Source organism: Aristolochia californica, unplaced genomic scaffold, assembly GCF_029961685.1.
Source record: "Aristolochia californica isolate CCGP_79_NKW_82.1479 unplaced genomic scaffold, dmAriCali1.0.hap1 SCAF_4, whole genome shotgun sequence".
Taxonomy (NCBI): Eukaryota; Viridiplantae; Streptophyta; class Magnoliopsida; order Piperales; family Aristolochiaceae; genus Aristolochia; species Aristolochia californica.
In genome coordinates, this window is record NW_027182103.1 from 44,759,458 (window position 1) to 44,770,742 (window position 11,285).

The window sequence follows — 11,285 nt, forward strand, 5'->3', positions numbered from 1 at the left end:
AAGATCGGCGCAGCATAAGCGAACCGGACCAGACCAGTCTACTGATCGGACCAGACCGAATTGGACCAATATTATTATTTTTTTTAGAAAGGGAACCGGACCACACCGAATCAGTATACGGACCTTCTTTTCATCATGTCGAAGGAATTAACACCGATTATTCATGTGCAATCCGAAAACTCTGGTTTTACAACCAGTCTCACTCTTACCGAAGTCAACTATGATGTATGGTCTCAAATCATGGAGATGCAAATTGTGGGACGAGAAAAACTCAAATATATTATGGGAAAAACACCATTCCTACAAGAAACGGAAACCTCCTATGCGAAATGGTATTCTGAAAATTAAAAAGTCAAGGGGTGGTTGTTAACCTCTATGTCACCAGATATTATGAAGCGTTATATTCGGCTGCGTACCGCACGCGAAATATGGAATGCTCTGGAAAAAACTTTCTATGATGGGTCAGATGAATCACAATTATTTTCATTGAATCAGAGAGTTTTCTCCACCAAACAGACTGGTCGTCCTTTATCAATGTATTATGGTGATCTTGTGGAAAAATTTCAAGAGCTTGATCATCGTGACAGGACTATAATGAAAGATCCTGATGATGTTATCGCTTATAGGAAATCCATTGAAAGATTGCGCGTTCATATTTTCTTAAACGGATTGGATGCAGAATTCGAACAAGTCCGTGGCGAAATTCTCAGAAAAGACCCGATATTGGATCTTGAAGAAGTCTATGCTTATGTATGTCGTGACTCTGCTCGTAGAACCACTTTAAATAGTGAAGTTGACCGTGTTGAGACATCTGCAATGGTAGCACGTCGAGCTAAGCCTAAAACAGCTCGACCAACTGGTCCTAACAGTTATCAAAATCGAACATCAGGATCTCAGAATCGTAGCTATGAGGTTGGAACAACCAAACCAGAGCGCATTTGTACTCACTGTGGTGAGACTGGGCATACAAAGGAACGATGTTATGAACTTATCGGGTATCCAGAATGGTGGGATCCTACAAAAGCGCCTCGCAAACGGAACTCCAAATCAAATAATCATGCTTCCGTTGTAGTAGAAGAACCTTCCACCTCTCACACAACTGAGGATGCATCAGTCTTAATCGCTACATCTGGTAAGGTTCTTAATACTTCCACTCCTAGTGGAAATAGTAAATGGATAATTGATTCTGGTGTTACCGATCATATGACCTTTGACAATCATCATGTTAAAAGTATGAAACCATCTGAACAACATATCGTATCTAAAGAAAATGGTACTCCATCTCACCTTATTGGAGAATGTTCTATCACTCTCACTGAAAATCTGAGTCTTGATTCTGTATTAGCTGTTCCAACCCTCAATCATAATCTCTTATCAGTTGCTCAAATAACTCGTACTTTGCATTGTATTGTGGTTTTTTGGCCTAACCTTTGTGTTTTTAAGGACATTCGAACTCAGAAGACAATTGGGTATGGTACTAGAAGGGGGAAACTCTATTACCTTGATCTGTAACCGGAAAGTTTTCATCAGTTAGCCCAAGCGTTCTCCATGAAGAAAAAATCTGCAGATTCTGACATTTGGTTATGGCATAAACGGTTGGGTCATTCATCCTTTGGTTATTTAAAGAAATTATTTCCTACACTTTTTGCCAAACTATCTATTTCAGATTTTAAGTATAATGTATGTGAATTGGCGAAAAGCCATCGTGTTCCATTCCAAATAAGCATGAATAGGAGCTCAGAACCGTTTATGATTATTCACTCTGATGTGTGGAGTCCAGCAAATATAGCATCTCTTAGTGATAAACGGTGGTTTGTTTCTTTTATTGATGATCACACCCGTATGACTTGGATTTGTTTAATGAAGTCAAAAAGTGAAGTTGGTTCATTGTTCAAACAATTTCACAGAATGATAGTCACTCAATATCATTCTACAATACGAACTCTTCGAAGTGACAATGGTGGAGAATTTGTGAATCAAAGTTTCAAAAAATATCTAGATGATCATGGTATTACTCATCAAACTACTTGTCCGTACACCCCTCAGCAAAATGGGGTTGCAGAGCGAAAGAACCGTCACCTCCTTGAGGTTGTTCGTGCTTCCTTGTTTGAAGCTCATATGTCGGCTAGTTACTGGGGTGAGGCCATCACAACTGCAGCTTACCTTATCAATCGAATACCCTCGAGTGTGTTACAATTTCAGACTCCCTTGAGTGTTCTTCATAAAACCATAAGTGCACCTGCTGTGCCGAATCTGCCACCTAAAGTTTTTGGGTGTGTAGCCTTTGTTCACCTCCATAAGTCATTGAGACATAAATTAGAACCTCGAGCTCTCAAGTGTGTTTTTGTTGGTTATGCTCAACATCAGAAAGGTTATCGTTGTTATCATCCTCCCTCTCGCAAATTGTATGTCACTCTTGATGTAGTATTTCACGAAGAAAACATGTATTATTCTACTCCCGAGTCTTCAATACAGGGGGAGAATAGGATTGAATTGAAGAACCTTTATCATCATTTGGATATCTTGGATACTACAAGTGGTCAATATTCCGATTACAGCTGTGGACATCAAAATGATACAAATCAACATGATTCACAGGATGGAGAAAGACAAGACCAGATGGAAGTGATGCAACCAGAGTCTCAACCGCCATTTTCTTCCCTTCATAATGTACCAATGGATCAATTGCCTTCTGAGTCCGAATCCATGTCTGAACCTCAGGTAAGTTCTGAAACTCAACTAAGAGTGCTACCTCATCGAACCACAAGAGGAAAACCAAGAGTCAATTATGAACCTCTTCTCACCTCCAAATCTCAGTATCCCATGCATAATTTTGTATCTTATCATAGATTGTCAAAGGCAAATGAAGTATTTGTGAATTAATTATCTGCTATATCTATTCCTAATAGTGTGCAGGAAGCCTTGAAAGATCCTAAATGGAAAGAAGCCATGAATGAAGAAATGGGGTCCCTTCAAAAGAATTCAACATGGGAAGTGGTTGACCTACCTGTAGGAAAGACACCAGTTGAATGCAGGTGGGTATTTACTATTAAATATAAAGTCGATGGCACCATTGAAAGGTTCAAAGCAAGGTTTGTCGCCAAAGGATATACTCAAACCTACAAGATCGATTATATGGAGACATTCACACCAGTGGCCAAAATCAACACCGTTCGAATTCTACTATCTCTGGCTGTGAATCTTGATTGGCCCTTATATCAGTTTGATGTAAAAAATGCATTTTTGCATGGAGATCTCCAAGAAGAAGTATTTATGGAATTACCTCCTAGATGCATTATGCAAAACAAAGGATGCAAACAAGTATGTAAACTGAGGAAATCCCTATATGGTTTGAAGCAGTCCCCGAGGGCTTGGTTTGGAAGGTTCACGAATTTTATGAAATCTATCGGATACAAGCAAAGCAACTCAGATCATACTCTCTTCTTGAAATATAACAAGGAGGCCATCACAGCTCTTATTGTATATGTTGATGTTATGATAGTCACTGGGAATTATCCAAAATAAAAGAAATCATTGCAAAGTCGTCTTGCTAGAGAATTTGAAATGAAGGATCTTGGCTACTTAAAATATTTTCTTGGCATTGAAGTGTCCAGATTCAAGGAAGGAATTTTTTTATCCCAACGAAAATATGTTTTGGATTTATTGAAGGAAACCGGTATGACAGCATGTAGTCCAGTCAGTACTCCTATGGAAGAAAATCTAAAACTGGGAATACATTCAGATCAAGTTCCTGCTAACAAAGAGCGTTATCAGAGACTAGTTGGGAGGTTAATGTATCTTGCACATACCTGACCAGACTTAGCTTATGTACTAAGTGAAGAACATATGAATGCTGTCAATCGTATCCTGCGCTACTTGAAATCATCTCCAAGGAAAATAATTTTATTTAAAAAGGGAGGTGACTTGAAAATTGAAGGTTATACATATGCCGATTGGGCTAGGTCAATAGAAGATCGACGGTCTATATCTGGATACTTTACATTTGTAGGTGGAAATTTGGTCACTTGGAGAAGTAAGAAATAAGAGGTGGTAGCTAGATCTTCAGCTGAAGCCGAATACAGGGGAATGGCCAAGGCAATATGTGAATTATTATGGATAAACAATCTGATACAAGAATTACATATTGAGCAAACAAGTCCTATAAAATTATATTGTGACAATAAGGCCGCATGTGATATTGCCCACAACCCAGTCCAGCATGATAGAACTAAACATGTTGAAGTTGATAGACACTTTATTAAAGAAAAGTTAGAAGCAAGAATTATTGAAGTCCCTCATGTTCGATCTGAGGATCAGCTTGCTGATGTGCTAACCAAGGCAGTGTCTTACCGAGCTTTTAAAAAATGTCTTGACAAGTTGGGCATAAGTGATATCTATGCACCAACTTGAGGGGGAGTGTTAAGATTTACTCTGAGATTTCTTCCCTTAAGGAGAAATCATGTAAATATTCTGTAAATCCGGTGATTGGGTAATCCCGTTAATCACTCATTATTTTACCATGTATATTCTGTAAAACGGCTATTTAAGCCGACGATGTGAATGAGAAATCAAGAGATTGAATTGTGAATTATTATTTTCGACTGCATATACGCTGCAGGGATGGTTTTGGCAAGAATGGAAGGTTCCTCCGCCCCTAGTCTCCTCTCCTCCCCACGCTGGAAGAACTCAAGAGTGCCCTGCTGCTTTCGCTCTCCCTTTTCCAGACTTCTTCGTGTTGAAAGCGCTGCTACTGTCGAGCACGAAGAGATACTAAGCGTGCAACAAATCTCTCGACAGTGCCCATGCCTCCTCTAGCACTTACTATGAAGGAAGGAAGGTTAGCAGCTTGCCTCCCGACCTATTCCGGTAGAAGCCGAACCAACGTGAACCATATTCAACTCGGTCACCATCTTTTTTCTTCGCCCCTCTCAGAATCCTATTTGGAAAGCTCGAGCAAACAGCGGAAGAGGCGAGGTTTTCACCAGCAAATCCTTTCACGATCTCAAGTTCTGCAAAGAAAGGTTCCCACCATATGAAGACTCATACCCCGAGACAGGCAAAGCCACGAGACCCATCAGCCTAGCAATGACTTGGCGCCCATCTCTGTACCGTCGCCCATGCCTTCTCTGACACAGCCCATTCCCTTCTAACGACCGATATCAATCTGGCTTCACATATATGGATGCAGTAGGTCTTAGCTTTTTCTTGGTCTCGTCATGCTTGTAGAAGCTTAATATAGCTTTAGTTTATCAATAGTCACAATTTTTGTTAGCATATCCGCAGGATTCCTGTTACCTTGGATCTTCTGTATATGTAACATCCAACTAACAGTTGTTGTGCCCACAATAAACACATAATCAGTGGTGTTTCTCCGGTGATCAACTTCTCCTACAAAATCTGTATCTACGTACCCTTGTACTTTCAATTCACCTTTACCAAAGTACGAACGCCTGCCTTGTAGATATCTCAAAATCCACTTTACTGTTTTCCAATGGGTCTTTCCTGGGTTTGACATAAACCTGCTAACAGCTCCCACTGTATGGCCAATATCTAGTATCTTACAGACCATTGCATACATAGCAGCTCCCACTTGTTAGTATCTTCAGCCTGACATGCTTCTTCATAACATTCAGGTTCTTTTCTATTAGTCAACAATAGATAATTCATGTATTTTCTGTTAAGTTCAACAAATTCCTTTGCTTGAAACAATTATTTAACTTTCTTTTCTTTTCCATTTTTCGTGTGTATCCAAACAAGAAAAACAATGTTTCTTTTTTATTTTCTCTCTTATTTTCCTTGGGCATCCAAATAAGAGAAATATAACTTCTTTTCTTTTCTTTTCCCTTTCTCTTTTTTTTCTCTTCATTTTTTGGTGTTCCAAAGACAGCCTTAAAATATTTAATAAGGAATATGGACGGACTCTTGGATGACATATTCACCTTATAGAGCTATTAAGTCGTACTCACTAATACATGACCGTTTTCCCAAATGGATTAGTAATCATCGTTATTCCTGGGACTCTTGTTATTGTTATTGCCATTGTTTTCTTATTTCACAACATTGTGGTCGTCTGAATATACGTGTTCATCATTGGTACAAAAGAAAGTAAACATTAAGAACACTAGGGTGATTTTTATATGTTTGTTCTTTAGCCATGAAAGAAATGGAAAAAAAAATACGAATTAAGAATGTAGATCAGTTTTATAATTTTATTCACTGGCCATGAAAGAAATGATCGAAAAGCAAACTTTATTTGCTGTAATGTTCAGGTGCTTGAAGCTTTTGATGTTGTATAGAAAACAGAGAGATGCTCAAGCTGAGGAAATACTGCAAGTTGAGAAACCAATTGGTGAAGCATATTCTGCCATTGATAAGGTCCATCTCATGTTTCAAATGACATTGATTTTGTTAATTTTGAAAGTATGAAAATTGTCTCCAATCTGTTTCACAACAATTTTCTTCTCTTTTCTGCTCTTCTGCAATCAGTTCTTCTGGCACCTAAAGCAGCATCAGGTTTCGTCAAGCTACAGAGATCACTTTTGCTTGTCTTAATGTCGATCTAAAATAATTTTATCTATTAAAAAAAAAGAGTTTTGTTAAGTTAGGTCCGATGCTCGTCCCAAAATGACTAACAAACCTCAAAAATTACTTTCTCGCAAATGCTCTTTCAGTTCACCCCTCTCATATTGTGCAAGAGGACAAGCTTCGAGTCACTGGTCATCTTGGAGATGGTATATTGTATTAGTAAAATAAGAGTCTTCAAGGGGTTGAGGCGATGCCACTCGTTTCTGCTATTTTCCTTCTTCCCAGAACAAGCTTTATTTGCTTACACAGAAGCTTCATACTAGGTTTTTACTAGGTTTTTTCCAGCATGATTTTTTCTTCAAATAAACGCTGACACCGTTTCACCATGATTGGATTTTCAAAATCTCCTGCCGTACACCATCTACCAAGGTCGAGTGGCATCAAGCTGCACAATTAGCCGCTCCATGAGCAGCAGCAGTTCACGATAATACGAAACCGGGGAGGAAAACAAAACAGTAGCCGTGATTGCCGAAGCGATGAATTGAAAGAGTTCCGTATCACAATTCATAAAACAAAAGTCCTATTTAACATTCAATCCGGATCTCTCTGCAATCTGTACATAACTTTGCAGAAATGTCTCTAGTTATATTATAAATTGCATTTGCATCCCTTGCTAAAGCAGATTAACCGAACCACATCATCGTTTTCGTATTTGTCCGTCAAGTCTACATCAACAATCGCCCAGCAACCGGTCAAGAGCCGCCATGCCGCCTTCTTTTACCAGCCGACAAACCCCAGGAAACTGAAAAAAGGAAACGAAAAACATGAACAATGGTTCAACGATTTATGAATGGAAATTGAAATACGAGGAGCAAACACAGTATGTTAGTTTCTTCACAAGCGGAAGAAACGGATAAAGTAAATCAGGACAAACGATGCACAATCAGACCAGAACCAGAACCAGAACGACGAACCTTTATTTTTTATTTTTGCTACTTTCACCGTCTCAGACAACATAATGACCGCAAATACACATTGGGACTAACAAATCACAATCAGTACAGCTCAAACCATAGGATGTAAAGCTAAATAGCACCTGAATTGAGGATTCAGAATATAATGGCAACCTGACCAGATTCGCCATTAACAACTCAAGCTAGCTAGAGAAGAAACACAAGACCAGCGGCAGCCAGCGGAAGAAGAAAAAATAATCCCAACACGGACGAAATTGAAAAATGAAATAAAGAATGACGGAGAACACAAAATCGCAAGTCAAAAAACGAAATTGAGCCGCCAAATAAAAAATACAACAAGAAAGAAATCAAATTGAGCGCGCATACCTCAAAGGCCGAACTGCTATATTTCGAGAAAGGGAGAGGAAGAAGAAATTCGCTCCGTGAAGGAAAACAACAAAGCCAGTGCAACCCAAGAGAAACAATTCCAACATCTTTTCCCCTCTTCCTGTTTCAGAAAACCAAAAACCCTATAAACAGAACCGGCAAACAAAACGAGGACGCGGAGACGCTCCTCCGGCAAGGCTCCACAGAATCACCTCCGTTGCGGTCTGCCTCCTTATTTATGCAGGATAAAGCCACGACGGTATGACGTAAGCATTGCTTGCCTTCAGGTCTTTCCTACTGATCCTCGATCCTCGATCCTCAGAGACGTTGCTGCATCAAATGACCATAGTACCCCTACCAGCCACAGAGACCTGGAATTATTTGGTGGGGCCGATACAAAAGATACCCGTCGATGAGATTTTGAGATTTTAAAACCGATCCTCCTTGGGAAGGGCGTTGCGTCGCCGTCCCTAGCATTTTTTATTTTTGTAAACAAACCCTGAAACTGAGGGGAAAGATAAAGAGTCAAGAACTCTATTTTATACGTTTATCTTATCCAAAACGACACATGCGAACTTGTCCCACCACAACTAGACATGCAATAGTAGGTTCAAGATGGGTCCATTGATCTTCTTGCATTATATAATGCCGATTGGATTGGTTGCACCACTAATAGATGGTCTAGTACCAGTTATGCCATTTTTCTTGGACCTAATCTTGTATCTTGGTCTACCAAAAAAAACAAACAACAATCAAATAGCTAATCCACCTAATTTGTTAATTTCAACAATAAAGATTATAGGTGATATGATCTAAGGAAACCATTGTAATATCTAAGGGGGGGTTAGTGCACAATGTAAGTGCGGAGGAAAAGTGAAATACAATGAAAAGTAGTTTCCCTGGGGAAAGTCAGAGGCAATGTAAAGTACTTGTATTGTGTTAGTGTGCGCAATAGAAAGTACAGTGTAAAATACTTGTTTGGTTAGTGTGCGCAATGGAAAGTGTAGTGTAAAATACTTGTTTGTGTTAGTGTGCACAAGGGAAAGTGTGGTATAAAGTGAATATAGATTATTTATTAAATAAAATATTTTGATATATTTGACAATCAGAAAATTAAATTAATATTAGTTAATAAATAAAATATATTACATATAATAATTAAACAAATGCTTACTTTTATATTATTACAATTGTAGTCAAATTTTAATTTTTTAATATCTAAATATGAAATAATTATACAAATATCGTACTACATAGAGTACTACACAAATATCATAATAATAAAAATAACAATAATACAAATATAACTCAATCACCTTTTCTATATAAAAAAATATATTTGTTCATACAAAAGTACAACACAAAAAATATTTAGTGGCATTAAAATATAATAGTCAATAATTTTGCCACATCTGAATTGCTAAAACATCTCGATAATATGATGTTCTTGCAGATTGTACTGCGGACTCCCTCTGAGTACTTCTTTGAGTATCCAATCATCCTCAACATCATCACTACTATCATCATCTTCATTATCACTTTCATTGTTATCTTCATAATGTTCTCCAATCATCTTTTTCATCTTCAAATAAATCCATGTAATCTTCCATGTGTATATAATTATGCAATACACAACAAGCAATCACAATTTTTGCCTGGACATCAAAATCAAAAGGAGAAGCATTTTTTAATATCTTGAAACGAGCTTTTAAAGCCCCAAATGTACGCTCGATAGTATTCCGTAAAGATGAGTGTCTTCGATTAAATAATTCTCTTTTATTCGTAGGAGTATTATTCCCAAATTCTTGCAAGTGATAACGAGTACATCGATAGGGAGGCAAGAACCCACAAAGATTTGTATATCTAGCATCTATCAAATAATATTTGCCTACAATAAAATATATATTTATTATAATCCAATAAAAAATTATATATTTAAATAGACTATATAGAGAGAAGCGATATTTACCTTCAGGAACATAAAATTTATCTCGTCCGGTTAATGTTGACTTCAATACACGTGAATCGGCTGCTGATCCCTCCCATCCAGCAAGTATATATGTGAATTGCATGCCAAATATACATGCTGCCATTACATTTTGTGAGAGAAAACCCTTCCTTTTCCAAAATCTTGTTTGTTGATCCAATGGGATATGTTCTTTAAAATGAGTACCATCGATGGCACCAATACAATCCTAATAAAAAAAATCATTAATAAAAATATATATTTTTATAGTAACTGAAAATTATTCATCAAACAACTTTATATTTTTACCTTCAAAATATAGATAATAGATATCATTGTTCAAGATTTTTGAATGAGTACGTCTTGAAGGCCGCTTGATGTAATCAGATTGTAGTCTGATAATAGCATTTAACACCTTGTTAAAATACTTTCTAATTGTCCAATTTGATCTTTCAAACATCTTTGAGGTGACACTGTAAGATTGTTGTTGACCAACAATGATACAAAAATATGCAAACTGTTCTTCTATAGATATTGCCTTTGTATCAAATAAAAGTCATCTACTTTTCAACATTCCAGTCAACTTGAGAAAAATAGTTTAATTCATCCTATACACTTTTCGAAATTTAATAGGCGATCTTTCTAATGCTTTATCTAAATATCGTGGACTACCCATATAATAAGAACATTGTATTTGCCTATTACAATCATTTAAGTATTAATGGACAAATACAACTGTATAAGCTGCAATACAAATACATAGTTTCTCCCTATCTGGTAGATTATCCATGGGTACCTGCAATACTAGACATTCAATAATGAAAACATGGTTCAAACACATTCACTATTGACCAGAAAATACTCAATAATCAACATCATTCATACAAAATCAAATGTGTCTTATAAATATAGGTTAAAACTGTCAACATCTGTATAAGTCTATTAAATTGCATTGGATTTAGCCATCAACCAGTCATACTGATCTTCCTGTTTCATCTTCATAAACATATCCTTCTTAGATTTGTTGTCGAGCAACTCCATGGCAAAATACTTGACTTCTCTGGGCAAGTTAGGTAATGCCTCAAGTGCTTCGAACCATGGAGGTTCTACGGGGGAGTAAAGATTTGCAGAAGGGTTGATGACATATTGTTAATAGCCTCAACGATCTTGTTAGTATATTCAACTAATGGTTCAGATCTCTTCCTGCACCGAGTAGAAGAAGTTTTATCCCCATCATTGCTTGGTGTTTTGCTTTTCGGAGGAGCATCACTGGAGACTCTGTAATGTTGGGGGCTAGGATCTCCCTGATTGCATCATCTTCATCAATGTTCACAATCATTGTCCCTTCTACAAAATTCGAAAGGTTATCATCTTACTCTACCCTTGTGATACTCGTTTTCCCCACGACAATAGTGTTTCCAACCACAATAACCAATTTTTCATAGAGCGAACAA

The 11,285-nt window shown here is 37.4% G+C and overlaps 1 protein-coding gene and 1 long non-coding RNA gene across 2 annotated transcripts; one reads left to right on the forward strand and one right to left on the reverse strand.

Moving 5' to 3' along the window:
- Positions 1-375: 375 nt before the first annotated feature.
- On the forward strand, positions 376-6,552 carry LOC137963433 (uncharacterized). The gene is made up of 6 exons (XM_068810554.1): positions 376-901; positions 1,004-1,338; positions 2,047-2,721; positions 2,917-3,035; positions 6,270-6,375; positions 6,487-6,552. Exons 1-6 carry the CDS (start codon positions 376-378, stop codon positions 6,550-6,552), a joined length of 1,827 nt encoding a protein of 608 aa, XP_068666655.1.
- Positions 6,553-7,029: 477 nt separating this feature from the next.
- LOC137964020 (uncharacterized) lies at positions 7,030-8,153 on the reverse strand. The gene is made up of 2 exons (XR_011115276.1): positions 7,866-8,153; positions 7,030-7,327 (listed from the first exon to the last, which is right to left on the reverse strand). It is a non-coding gene; the product is annotated as an uncharacterized lncRNA (long non-coding RNA).
- Between the last annotated feature and the right edge of the window lie 3,132 nt (positions 8,154-11,285).

What these genes read in the sequence shown, in the direction of transcription:
- LOC137963433 (XM_068810554.1), top strand. Translation starts at nt 376, where the DNA reads ATGTCACCAGATATTATGAAGCGTTATATTCGGCTGCGTACCGCACGC. An exon ending in AAAATCTGAGTCTTGATTCT is followed by an intron (nt 1,339 to 2,046) that starts GTATTAGCTGTT and finishes TACACCCCTCAG; the next exon opens with CAAAATGGGGTTGCAGAGCG. An exon ending in AATCCATGTCTGAACCTCAG is followed by an intron (nt 2,722 to 2,916) that starts GTAAGTTCTGAA and finishes AATAGTGTGCAG; the next exon opens with GAAGCCTTGAAAGATCCTAA.